The sequence below is a fragment of the Abrus precatorius genome, unplaced genomic scaffold (genome assembly GCF_003935025.1).
Source record: "Abrus precatorius isolate BTA unplaced genomic scaffold, Abrus_2018 Scaffold11, whole genome shotgun sequence".
Classification (NCBI taxonomy): domain Eukaryota; kingdom Viridiplantae; phylum Streptophyta; class Magnoliopsida; order Fabales; family Fabaceae; genus Abrus; species Abrus precatorius.
In genome coordinates, this window is record NW_020874303.1 from 7,613,107 (window position 1) to 7,626,744 (window position 13,638).

Consider the following 13,638-nt stretch of genomic DNA (forward strand, 5'->3'; position numbering starts at 1 on the left):
TTTAGGTGTTAGAACGCGTTTTTCTTAAAATATTTTAAACAAGTCTTTGTACTCTAAAAATTTGTAAATATGTTTTTAGACTTTTAAATTATTTTTAATTAAGTCTCTGTCTATATTTTTATCTGAATTCTGTTAACTATAAGGATGCATAAGGATTTAATTAATTTTTTTAGAATAGGTTAAGGAGTTATTAACTAATTAAATTAGTGGTTTAGTCTTTAAAATATTTTAAATTTTTAATTAAGCTTTTGTTCTTAACAGAATCTTAACAAAATTCTAAATAAAGGATCAAATTTAAAATAATTTAAAAACTAATAAACATACTTATAAACTTTTAAAGCATATAGACCTATTTTAATTTTTGCAAATAATTAATGGACATATAAATTAATTTAACCATAATTCAATTAAATAGTCTTAATTGAATTAATGAGACTTGAAGGAAAATAAAAATAATAATGCCTTTAGATATGATTTTTTTTAACAAATCATTTATGAATGGTACAAATCATATTTTTATATAATCAACCATTGATATTATAAAATTGTATTTATTAAAATTCAAATTAAAATCACACTTTAAGTGAAAATAACTCCGTAAATTGATTATGTGCTTAGTTGGAATAAACTTTTAATTTTAAATTTTATAAAAAAAATTCAAAAAGCCCTGAATTCAATAACTTGCGATAAAGAACAAGTAACCCTTCAAAGGTTAAAAAAAACCACAATTTCAGTTAAAATACAACTTCAATAAAATTTTACTGGAGCATCATCAGAAGTGGCACCTTCAGCACGAAGATTCCCCGTGTAGACAAACATCATCACACAACACACTCACTCTCACTCACTGTTGTTATTTTTGTTTTATCTTTTGTCGCAACCTGTGACCGTTCGAGTTATCCGAGGCCACTCTTTATTATATGGTCGTTGATGAAAATGGCTTCGACCCTTTTGACAAAGATGCTTCTGGGTCATCGCTTGATTCACCCTTCTTCGTTCCTCACTCACCAGCCTAGGATTCTCCCTTCTTTATTCAGAGTAAGGTTCACCTTTTCTCTGAAATTTCATCTGGGTATCCTTCTCCCCCCCCCCCCCCCCCTATAATTTGCGTTAATTTTCCTTTTATGAGACTAGACCAACAATTTGATCTTTGCGTTCTCTATGGTTGTTTCGATTTGTGGGTATCTGGGTTTTCGGTTTTTCTCATTAAAGTTTTGATTTTTGGATATGGGGTTTGGGATATGTGTTGGTCCAATCCAAATTGTGTGTTTTCGTGTTTTATGTTGTTAAATATTTGGCTCATATCATATACTTGCATGACATGCTTTAGTGGCAATTTACCATGACATGTGTTTCATACAATTTCTCTCTTTTTTTGTTTGTTTGTTTGGTGTTGAGTTAGTGGATCAACTGAAGTGCCATCAGTATGTGTTCATAACTCATTGGCAATGGATGGCTGGGTGCTTTGCATGCTCCTTTTGATGTGAGCAATATCTGGAGGGGATTGATTCTAATTTTTGTACTAGTGAAATGTATCAAATGATAATGCCCATTTGTCGTCAATTGGGATGCAAAGTATTAATTTTTGTAGGTTTACTTTTGAATTGGTTATATTTTGAATCTCATTTCTTTGCTTTGGCTTTATTAGTGAATCATTTATAATTTGATTAGTTAATCTCTTGAGATACTGATGTGTGCATATATATATTTTGCTAGGAAGGAAAAACCAAATCCATTGCTCCTTTTATGTATTAAAGTTTGATAGAAGCAATTGAAAAATGTTTTTCAATATTCATGCAGTTTATCATGTTGAGAACTTTTCCTTTTGTAGTTGGTGCATCTTAATTTTTTCTCCTATTTACTGAAAAAACTAACCTTGATGACTATAACCCAATAATTTATTTCTGCATTGTCTTATTGACCACCTGCCGACTTCACCTAGTGGAGTAAGGCTTGGTTATTGTTGTCTTATTGACACCACCCAAGATTCCCCTTGATCTTTGTTTGTTCTTTTGGCAGAGATCTTATTGTATAATTCATCTTCTACATGCAGAAACGGCTGTTTTGTATACGAGCTGTCCCAGCCTACAGAACCCAAAACATCAAAACAACTGGTTGGGCTCCTTGTATGGCATCTTCTACAGTTGGTAGAAGGGCTACATATTCAACACAATCTGTATCAACAAATGAACCAGTTGTTTCTGTGGATTGGCTTTATGATAACCTGAAGGAGCCAGATATCAAGGTTGCCCGGTCGCCTTTATTGCTGACCTTATGTCGCCCTTACATATTTTTATTCTACACATTTTGTAATTTTGTTATTGCTGCTGTTTTTCTTTTTTGTTCTCACGTCCATATGTTGAACGAATTCTAATTTCAGTTTCCTTTACAATAAAGAAAATATAGAAGCTGTGAATTACACAAACAGCCTCCAATGAAAGTGCTAGGTTTACTAATTTGATCAGTTTTGGGAAAATGGAATTCCACTTGGTTACTTCAGTTACTTATTGACGGACTCTTTTTTACTTGTGCTAAACCATGGATCTTGGTCATGACAGTTATGGTCAAACTTTGCTGTATGCATATGGTTTAACTAAAATACCCTGTTCTTTGATCCCTAATATGGACACTGGTGCAATTACAATACATCAGGTTGGAGAATCTCATTATTTGATAAGTGTATGTATACGAATGGTACCTAGTAAAATTAGCAAAGAGCCAAAGACCGTACTTTGAATCGCATATTGCCCCCAACTCGGAAATTCGATCTAATGTTTAGGGGATTATAAAGCTGTCTCCGAACTATATGGTCAACCTGCTGTAGTTGGCACCAATTGATTCTATTTCCCTTTTTAAATCTCCTTACAACATATGCATGATCTGAAAAATACCCCTTAAATATGGCATCCTTATTTGGTATTGTATTAGAATATCCATTAAAATACTAAGACTTATCTATTCTATTCAGGTGCTGGATGCATCGTGGTACATGCCAGATGAGCAGAGGAATCCAATTCAAGAATATCAGGTATTGAAATGATTTCGGTGGGAACTTCATTCTTAGGACTTTAGAATTTTGAACAACGGAATGATATATGGTATTACTTGAATATGTTCTATTGTATGCAACATGCATGTAGTTTTATGATTTTTCATTTGTTTTGTCTACCGTTTTCTGTTAATGTGTATTTTGTGTAATGCCATATGCAACAGGTTGCTCATATTCCTGGGGCCCTGTTCTTTGATGTAGATGGAATAGCAGATCGAACTACAAATGTAAGCTGATCTCTCTTTACGTTTTTTTTTTTTTTTTAATGTTTTTATATACACCTTTATGTTGAAATTGTTCTTATATTGTAATTTTGTTTATATATGTAGTCAGTAATCTTCTGATCTTGTGCCACTATGTTACAAATAAAAGAAAGTAGATGAAGAAAGAAAAATGAAACATGTACTTCATTTTTCAATTGCCTAGCTTGCATGACAGTTCAAAAGGATTATTTTCTATTTCAGGGAGTCCTTAGAAGAATGATGGCTGACTGATATTTCTACTTCCTTTTGGTGGATACTAGTTTAATATCTGAATACTTGAGACTCTTGCTTTGCTGATTATATATTTTAGTTGAAATTTTAAATATATTTTTTGGGTTAGAATATTAGGGTTATTTGTTTGTTAGGAGTCTTGTTATATGAGCAGTCTTATTGGTTATATGATTATTTTATAGTTTATTCGTGGTTGGAAGTGCTTTTGTTCTTGTTAATCATATGTGGTATATATCTTGTCTTTTAATGAAATTCAATTTTCCCATTATGGCAAATATGTCAATGCTGACTTGTGTTCGATGATCAGTTACCACACATGTTGCCATCAGAGGAAGCTTTTGCTGCTGCTGTTTCTGCTCTTGGCCTACAGAACAAAGATGATTTGGTTGTCTATGATGGAAAAGGATTATTTAGTGCCGCTCGTGTATGGTGGTACGCCTTGTTGTTGTATAAAAGCAATAACAATATGCTGTTTGCATTGTGGAATCATGGGTTTTCCCATGTAGTTTAACTAATACCTCTTCCCTCTGCTCAATGATTAAAAGGATGTTCCGAGTGTTTGGGCATGACAGAGTTTGGGTATTAGATGGTGGCCTGCCGAGATGGCGTGCATCTGGTTATGATGTTGAATCTAGTGCTTCGGGTGATGCTATTCTTAAAGCCAGTGCTGCAAGTGAGGCAATAGAGAAAGTGTACCAGGGACAAACAGTGAGATTGGAATCTTTCCATCTATTTTAATATGATTTATTTTATTCTTTTGAGTTCCTATTCTCTTACATAGTTTAGTTGTGTGGAATTTGACATTTATATTGTGTTAATGCATTGATTCTTACGTAAATTTTTTGTTCCCAGGTTGGTCCACTCACATTTCAGACGAAATTTCAGCCACATCTTGTTTGGACCCTTGATCAGGTTGGTTGCATTTTTATTAATGCCATATCAAATGTAAATTTAGAATATGCATGTCTTCATTGCTGGAAGAAATAAACGTATTGTGATAGGAAAAGCTCCAATTTAGAAATATGGCTGTTGATCCTGCTAGAAGCTCTTTAGTTCTTGTTTGTTTACCTTCTAAAATCTATTTTACAGTATGACACATTCCAATTTAAAATTTATGGTTAAGATTGATTTGGACACATTCCAATAGAATTCAACAGTTCAAAATCAAAACTATCAAAACCAATTCCACCACATTCTAAAAAAACTGGCACTAAGCCATCACTTAAATTAAGTTGACGATATTGTTTACATGATAATTAGAATCACATGAATCATGTGATTTGTATCATGATTCAAAACAATTTCTGAAGAAATAGATACAAATCACATGAAGACTTGTTTTCTACCTCGAATCACAGCTTGAATTGTGTGAATCACTCCAGTATAAGAAGAATCGTGAATCTGAGTTACATGGTGTGATTCTTTCACAACTGAATTGCACTTTGAAAAAAACACAATTTTTGGAATTTTTGTTTATAAAATTAGAGGAAAAGTGTTGAAATCTTTCCCTCCCACTACCCCAAGTCAGATTAGTGATAAATAAAGGCTCAAGTCAAGTTTTATTCAGTTTTAGATTTTGAGTTGCAGAGAGCATGCTGCGGGTCTAGTGTCTTTGGTTGTAGGTGGTACTTCAGTTTTGTTTTGGGCTTGGGCCGAAGTGTGGGTTTTTTCTTTTGGTTGTTTGGTGGCTAGGATATAATGAGAAAAAAAGAAAACTAATTATGGTTATAATAATTTTTTAAAGATTGATAAATATTTAGGTTTTATAAACTTTTGATATAATAATTAGATTATAATTGCTGCCTCTTTAAGAAAATGTTTTTAGGGGCTATAGAGTTACACTTGAGTATTTTTTTCCCCATTATTTTTACACTTTATTACCTATATAGTGAGTTATTTAACCTTAAAATATTAATATATAGAAGTTTCTAATGTTTTTGTATGGTATTTTAATTATTGATCATGAATCTTACGATTCATGATATGGTTTGATTCTCAATTCAAAAAATAGGCCTTCCAATTCGCAATATGAATCCCAATTTGATAACCTTGATTGGTAGTTATAGAAGTATCATAAGGTTTCTGGCTAGAGAGCCAAAAATTAGTTACCACATGGATAGGGATAGATTTGAAGTAGCAGTTGCAATTTTGGAAAGACCTCAAGTAGCTTGAAACTCTAAACTCAATTTTATAATGGACCAATTTTCCTGCTTTGTGCTATTTTATTCTTCTCTCATCTTAATAAACTATTGTTAGTTATTAATAATTGAGTTTAGAAAACATGAACACTGACAGTTTAAAGAAACAATATGAAATATTGACAAGATCATGTGGATCCATTAAATTTGTTATCTTTAAGAAATAATTAGCATAAATATGATATCTATAATTTACAGGTCATGCATTATATAAGTGGTAAAGCTCTGTGAATGCTAGTGTTTCCTACTAGTCACAACCAAGTTCTAAATGCAACACATAAAAGAGAAATCATGGGCTCTTGTGGAACTGAGCTTTGCATATATCAAAGAAAAACTCCAATGATTGATCATTGGTTTTAACATCTTTGTGTAATAAGAATAATAATATAAATTAAATTGTAACTTGGTAACTTCAGATAAATCTACTTGAGAGCTTTTCAATTCATGTTGCCATCATTAATAGAAAAGTTCAGCAAATTTATGCAATATGGTTCTTGATATTGTTTGGCAATATGGTAGTCTCTTGAAATGCTTGGTATGATTACACAGAGCTTTCCAAATGCCAAAATCGGCTAGAACTAGAAGAGGTATCTTATGTGACTTGGACACTGGTAACTATATTGTAAGTAAAATGTTTCCTTATTTCCTTTTTGTTTCTTTCTCCTTTCAGGTAAAGAAAAATATAGAGGACAAAACTCACGAACACATAGATGCTCGATCAAAGCCCAGGTTCTTTACATTCCCCTATAATTCATTATATATTTTCAAATCAGCATGCGGTGTGCATGTAACATAGTTATCAATCCTGGATAAGGGTGAAATGTGGTTGATCTGAAAAGCGCTAGGATGGCTGGTATACTGAATATTATTGATATATGCTAAATAATTTACCCTAATATAAATGCTAAAAAATACAAAAAGTACCCCAAATTAAAGGTATATCCATAATTACTAATAAAAAGTAATAACGTTAACATATATAATCACCATTAATCTAAGGCATAATTACCAAGGGCAAGGTGACAATTACAAAAGTCAATGAGCATAAGGGGTGAAAGAAAGAAAGTTGATGGAATTACTTGAAGAAAGGAAGATGGTGGAATTAATAAAAATAATGAGGGGGCTGTGATTTATGAAAAACATAGCAAAGGATGACTGTGAATAATTAAGGGCATGGGAAGGGAGAGCAAATTCTTCATTTCTAATGAAAATTCTTTGATTTGATATTATTTTAAAATGATTGATTAGTATAAACGTGATGTTCCAATCTTTATAATAATGGTAGTCTTATCCCAACCATTGGGAGAAGGCTTTGGTTGTTGCTGTATGTTGGTAGGTTTCTTTTGCAAGTTACTTTGTTTTCCATGGATTAAGTATTTTTCTCTTTTAACATAAAAAAAAAAAGTTTTTTACTTATGTAGATTTTATTCTTTGGCAGGTTTGATGGAGCTGCACCAGAGCCCCGAAAGGGAATCAGAAGTGGTCATGTACCTGGTAGCAAATGCATCCCTTTTGCCCAGGTACAGCATATGGTTATCATTTTTTTGTAATGATTATCCAGAAAAGCAGTTTAGATTTCCTATTGATCGCATTGGTTTTTGCTGATATTGACTTGCATCTGGATTTGGCTTCTTATATTCAGGGCATGTTTGGATAAACAACTTAGTTAAGCAGTTATATAATAAGAGCTTATCACAATATGACAGTTTCATAAGTGCTTATGACATAACTGAACTTGTTGTAATTGAGGGGGCCATTGAGATTGCTAAATTTATCTTATAGGAGGATTATAAGTACTAAACAGTTGTTATTTTTAGCTTAAGAATTTATATGATAAGAAAAGTTACAATTTCTTCTAAACATCCCCTCAATCTACTGATATTCCTTTCTCCATGTAGATAGCAACTTTTTTACTTACAGATTTACAAGTATGAAGTATAGAAGATAATCTGCATGATGTTTGCATGTCTTTACTGTTGAATATTGGTTTGAATTAAAATTCTCCAGGATGTTTGATACAACCCACACAAACACGAACACAAATAGAGAGAACAGAAACGAATAAAGGGCTGCAAATATAGGAAGAATGTTATTAATAACAAGTAAGGGACAAACAGAATAAAATGCACTAGGAGAGCAATATCTCCTAATACTCCAGAGCTAGGCTCCTAATAGAGAGCAATTGCTGCTCTATCCTGCAATACAAAAAGAACAGAATCATCATAACCTCCTACCCCTGCCTCATCATGTCTAAATAATGGAATATTATTCTCTCCCTAACTAACTCTGCCAGCTCAGCATTTCATTTGTCATTTTCTGATTTCTTCTTTCTCCTCACATAGACAAGCCATTCTTTGGGCTGTGTAACTGCTTCCTGGACTAACATTTCCTCTGGCCCAACATTGCCTTTTGGGTGCCCATCAATGTTGTTCAAGCTTGGTTTTGTTAGACATTTTTAATGTAATCATTGGGGTAGTGTGCTAGCAGACCCCAATTAGTAAATAATAGTCCTGTGTCTATTAGTTGGTTTGAACAATTAGCTAGTTAGAGTCTATATATGATCGGGGTATAAATAATAGCAGGGAAATAATAGTGAGCATTTTTAGACTGTGAGATTGGGAGTGTCCAGGTCTTTGTATAGTGGTATTCTATACTGTTTCTCAATCATTTACCTCTCACCAGTATCATCTTGATATAGGTTCTAAGACTGTTGGTTCTGTCAATAAAGATCACATTTTTTTTTCATCTTAATTCTGATCCTTTTCTGTAATATTGGCCAATTTTATTGTTAAGATCTTGTTGGTGTGGGCAAGTGTGTGTGTGTGTGTATATATTTATAATATTTGCTATACTACTATTTTACCAATGCTAAATGTCTTCATCTGCAGTTGTTAGATAGTTCACAGACATTGTTACCAGCTGATGAACTTAAGAAGCGGTTTGATCAAGAAGGTGTGAATGTCTTGTGATGAATGTTTATAATGCTGAAATCGCTTGTGTTTCTTTTTTTCTTGCTAATGTCGTACATTCCTATTGATCTGCAGGCATCTCTTTGGAAAGCCCAGTTGTGACTTCGTGTGGAACTGGGGTTACTGCTTGCATTCTTGCATTGGTACACCTCTCTCTCTCTCTCTCTCTCTCTCTCTCTCGATGAATCTATTGATTTTCATACCTTTTGGAAAAGGAATGTGGGTAAAGTTACTTCTTTTGTGGGTCGAATACCACCTATTTTTTCATGGATATAGAAGGGAAAAATTGCTTAGAAAGAGTGTTAACTAGTCAATAGTCAGTACTTTTATATACTAAGGACAACGGGAGAAATGGTCAAAGTGATTAGAGTTCTTTTTTCTTCCTCCTGATTAATAATTCTCCAATTTCCATTCTTTCATCCCTCTTTCCATATAATTAACATTTTTTCTAATGTGTCCTACTCCTTGGACACAATAAGAAATTAATAAATAACAAATTTTTAGTGAAAATTGTAGTATTTAATATTATCACTACATTGATTCTTTCATGTGATTTTCAATAAAAACTTCCTGTACATGTACTATCAACAAAGAACAAAACTTACGTGTAATATCATATGTACTTGTGTCAACCATTAATGCTAGTGTATTGACTTTTTTATCATGTAGATTATTAGGGTGAAATTTCAATTTTGATTGGAAAACGGCCTTTACAACACTGCACTTTAGTTTTTTTTTCTTATGTATATTCTACTGCACAAATTTAATTTACTATCATAATGAGAAGTAGAAAGCTCATTCATAAGCTTTAAAAACTGTGATTAGTTAAGTTGATGACATGGAAAAATGGAACCTGTTTGCCTTACATTTGAAAATTGGCCTCTTTTTTCAGGGTCTTCATCGTCTTGGAAAGTCTGATGTTGCAGTTTATGATGGATCATGGACCGAATGGGGAGCACAATCTGATACACCTGTTGAAGCTTCATCCACTCAATAGAGTCAAATTTTAATTTGCAAGTGAAGGGGCTGTCAAACATTTTGAGCACACCTATTTTTTCTCTACCTTTTTACCTTTTTCTTGTTTTGGTTTAATTGTGATTGAATTGCATGTCAAATATTATTAATATTAAATCCTATCTTGTGGCTTATAAAAAATAATGATAGGATTGTTCAAGAATGCCTCATAAAAGTGGGATTTGTTGACACAAGGTACGTGTTTAGTATATGGATAAAAATTTAATAATTATAAAAATCAAATCTAATTATAACTTTCTCGCACTTATTCTTTTAGACCTTAATTAATTACGGTAAGACAACTTTGCATGTGAAGTTGACTTGCCTTGGTAATCGCAATTTGTTCTGAAAAACTATGTTTAGTTGTTTCCAACTTGGTATGATTATACCTTTTAAAATACATTTGATTAAAGGTAAGAAAAATGTGACGTGTTTTAGGTGAAAAATGTTGTATTAAATTTTATTATACATTAACATTTGAGATAAAGTGTTTAAATATATATTAGTGCGCATTTATTGTTTAGTTTATTTTAAGAAAACAATTGCTTTTTTAATTTAATTTCTTGAAATAATTATTTAGAAAAGGTGATTATTTCTTTAAATTTATGTTGAATGAACATGTATTAAAATTTAAATATAATAAAAGTCAATAGAATAATTTAAAATTGTTTATAAGTGTTCACTTGAATGCCCAATTAGATTCATATAAATCATTATTCTTATCTAGAAGTTTTTCAAGACTATATTAGCAAAATTCCGAATGCAGCATTTTTGTCGAAAAATGGATATGAATATAAACAGAAGTTTTGCAGTACAATTATTTTGGTGGTAATCTTTATTCCCTACATTATTGGAAACTCTATAAACTGATCGTAGATTGGTTCTTAGTTTGTTAAAGGGAGGTGCAATTTTTTCATTTAGAAAACAAGTAATTTAGGGATTTCTTTGCTGCTTTTCCAAGACTTGTTTTTTGCAACCATAATGTGTGTTGGATCAGCTTTAAAATATCTTAAAATTACATTTAAAGATGTACACGTGAGCTGATAAATTTATATTAAAATTTAGTACAAACTTTTAACTAAAAAAAAAAAATCACAAATGTCTATTCAAATATACTATTTTATATTTAAAAAAATATAGCATATGTTTTAACAAAGTCAATGTTAATATATTAATGATTATACTATAACTTAAGTTATTTGCTAGTCTTTAAATGCATTTAATCCCTCAGTTGAAGGTAGAGAAATTTTTATTATTTAGCAAGCAAATGCTATAAATAATACCAAATTTATAGTGTATTTATTACGTATCTCGTTATTTGCAATTATTCAATTTTTTTTTCTTATTTTATCGAACTCTTGTTCAAAATTACGACTCTGAAATTTGGAACGACAATTATTTGGAATGCGTACGTATAAGAGATTTAACCATTAGATGATAACAAAAAAAATCAATAACACAGACAAACTCAAAAACTCAAGTTTCGTTCATGAAAAATGAACTAAAAATTAAATCTAATCTAAAGCTCGTGTGAGAGAGCAATATTTACTGATTAACATCAAAATAGAAAAAAAAATGAAAATAAAACAGCAAAATAAAAGAAACATGTAAACATCTTATCAACAACAATTTATAATGCTTTCTTTTCAGTGTCTGCCCCAATCAATTCCTTAAGATCCTTAACAATAGTAGGTCTCGATTGAACATTGTTATGATTTGTCAAAGTTATAACAAATTCTTTTGGAACAAAGCACCTTTGTTCTAAGTATAACTTCTCTTGAACGAAGGGAGAAACAACCAGAGCATGTAAATTTTCAATTGGAGAACCTGCTTTATCTTCCTGCAAGAATTACCAAAGAAAATTAAGATGAAAAATTCAAAGCATTGATTTGATTTTTCTAGTTATACACTTCTAGAGTAAATTAATTAATAAACTCATTTTAAAGATGATAAATCATGGGTGACATTTTTCTGAAGCCCAAAGTCGGGACAATACAAAATCTAATTAATTTAATAACTAAAATAAAATAAAATTAAAAAGGAAAATATTAAAAGAAAACTTGGAAAATCAAATACAAAGTTTCATCTTTTTAAACAAAGAGAAAAAAAAAATATACACAACGGTCGTTAGCTTAAACTTTACATAAAACAAACTCACACATGTAAATTAATAACAAAAGGGAGTTATTGAAGTGAAATTAACACTTACACTGAATGTCTTGATGAGTTGAAGCATCTGAACTTGGGCCTGAAGGTAGTTAACATACTTAGCAGCTGCACTAAGCATTTCAGCTGTGTTCATCTTTGGTCCACCAGGAATTAACTTTCCAAGCTCTTGTGTTTTATCAATGATCTTTCTTCTCCTTTCTCTTGCCGCTATGCTTTGTGCAGAGATGGTTCTCTCGCTCTCTTTCTTCGGTGGAAGCTTAAACTCCATAGAGCATAGTATCTCTGGTGGCACTTGCTCTACATCGAAGTAGCAAAAATTATGATCTAAGAAACTAGATGGTGCATAGTCTTGTAAAGAAGAGAACAAGGGTTGTTGTTCTTCCTCGTAGAACTTTTGGCGTTTTGGGCATGGGAGAATGTTGTAATCTTCGGTTGAGAAAGTGGGATGAGCGAGTGAAACGAAAGGATCAATGCATGTAAAGGGTTGATGAGAAGTGTACAAAAAATCACATGTTGGGTTCAAGTTATCAAAAGGGCAAAAGCTTTCATCTGAATAAGAAAAATGGGGGTTTGGCGCTGCTAATTCTGGTAGTGCTTCTTCGATGGTGCTGATTTCTGAGTTGGGAATTTGAAGAGTGTCCCACGTGCTTGGCGGCATGGTAACACAAAAGAACCTGCGACATAAACAAAATGCATGTTTCAGTTAGTAAAAACATAATAAGAAATAATGAGTTGAAGTTTTGGTTAAATGCATGTGAACACAACATTAGAGACTAACATCTAGTTAGAACAAGAGAGATAATCGAGAAACAGTGCAGGAACAAGAATCTGAGAACAAAGTGTTACAGAGTTGAGAGTTAGAGAGAGAGAATCGAAAAGGCTGAGCGAAGAATGTAATGGAAGCTACCAAAACTATATAGTTAACTGCCTCCTACACATCTTTGTGGGTTCAGATATTTCAGGGAAGTGTTGGGGCAGTTATTCTAGTCACTGTTTTTTTTTTTTTTTTTTTTAATTTTTTTTTATAAATTTCCTTGCTTTCTCTCCAAGGAATTAAATAACCTCTTAATTTTAGGAAAAGATAAATAGTACAGATAAATTTTTCCTTGCTTTCTTCCACCATATATGGTGACAAACAATCTATTTATACAACAAATTCACGATCTTTTCTGTAATTATTTTTGAACATAAAGGAAAGATTAACATTAAGGAAAAATTAACTTATTTGGAAATTCAGAAAATTATACATACTATTGAAACAAAGTAGAGAATAAGAAAGATCACCGCGTCCACTGCCAGTAATATTGTTCTAAATGGAGTTATTATCTCTGTCACTGCCTGGAATAACGTAACTTGAATGCAACAAGCCTATATATGCAACACGTATGATAGAGCTAAGCCTTAAATGTTCAAGAAACTGCATCCCTGACTCATCATGATGTGTTTTAATAATAATAAATAAATAAATAGAATTACTATAAGGATGTATAGGATCAAGACATGTTTTTATAATAATCATGATGTGTTTTTATGATAATCTCAATTTTTTCATCAACTTATTCTCTTTTAAAAATATTGATGTAAAAGCTTTGTTCAAGATATGTCAATAACTGCCCCGAATCTATGATTATGTTGCAATCAGTTTGACCTGTTTGCACTGTTCTTGTCCAATGGTGATGCCTTCAAGATTGAGAAAGTAAGAGATAGGTAAGAAGAGCTTAATTATGAGGGGAGTAGACACAGTC

At 31.9% G+C, this 13,638-nt stretch overlaps 2 protein-coding genes across 3 annotated transcripts; one reads left to right on the top strand and one right to left on the bottom strand.

Moving 5' to 3' along the window:
• The first annotated feature begins 837 nt into the window (after positions 1-837).
• LOC113855253 (thiosulfate/3-mercaptopyruvate sulfurtransferase 1, mitochondrial-like) lies at positions 838-9,983 on the top strand. 2 transcript variants are annotated; one of them, XM_027486811.1, is made up of 12 exons: positions 838-1,038; positions 2,054-2,245; positions 2,969-3,028; positions 3,214-3,276; positions 3,851-3,975; positions 4,089-4,251; positions 4,396-4,455; positions 6,412-6,470; positions 7,180-7,261; positions 8,630-8,693; positions 8,786-8,853; positions 9,603-9,983. In XM_027486811.1, the coding sequence occupies exons 1-12, from the start codon at positions 931-933 to the stop codon at positions 9,705-9,707; spliced, it is 1,149 nt and encodes a 382-aa protein (XP_027342612.1). In that variant the 5' UTR covers positions 838-930; the 3' UTR covers positions 9,708-9,983. The 2 variants fall into 2 exon arrangements, with proteins under 2 accessions (XP_027342612.1, XP_027342613.1); XM_027486812.1 differs by having other exon boundaries at positions 986-1,038; positions 2,020-2,245; positions 9,603-9,912.
• Positions 9,984-11,354: 1,371 nt separating this feature from the next.
• LOC113855563 (transcription factor bHLH53-like) lies at positions 11,355-12,551 on the bottom strand. Its single transcript, XM_027487201.1, has 2 exons — positions 11,934-12,551; positions 11,355-11,564 (listed from the first exon to the last, which is right to left on the bottom strand). The coding sequence occupies exons 1-2, from the start codon at positions 12,549-12,551 to the stop codon at positions 11,355-11,357; spliced, it is 828 nt and encodes a 275-aa protein (XP_027343002.1).
• Positions 12,552-13,638: the final 1,087 nt, after the last annotated feature.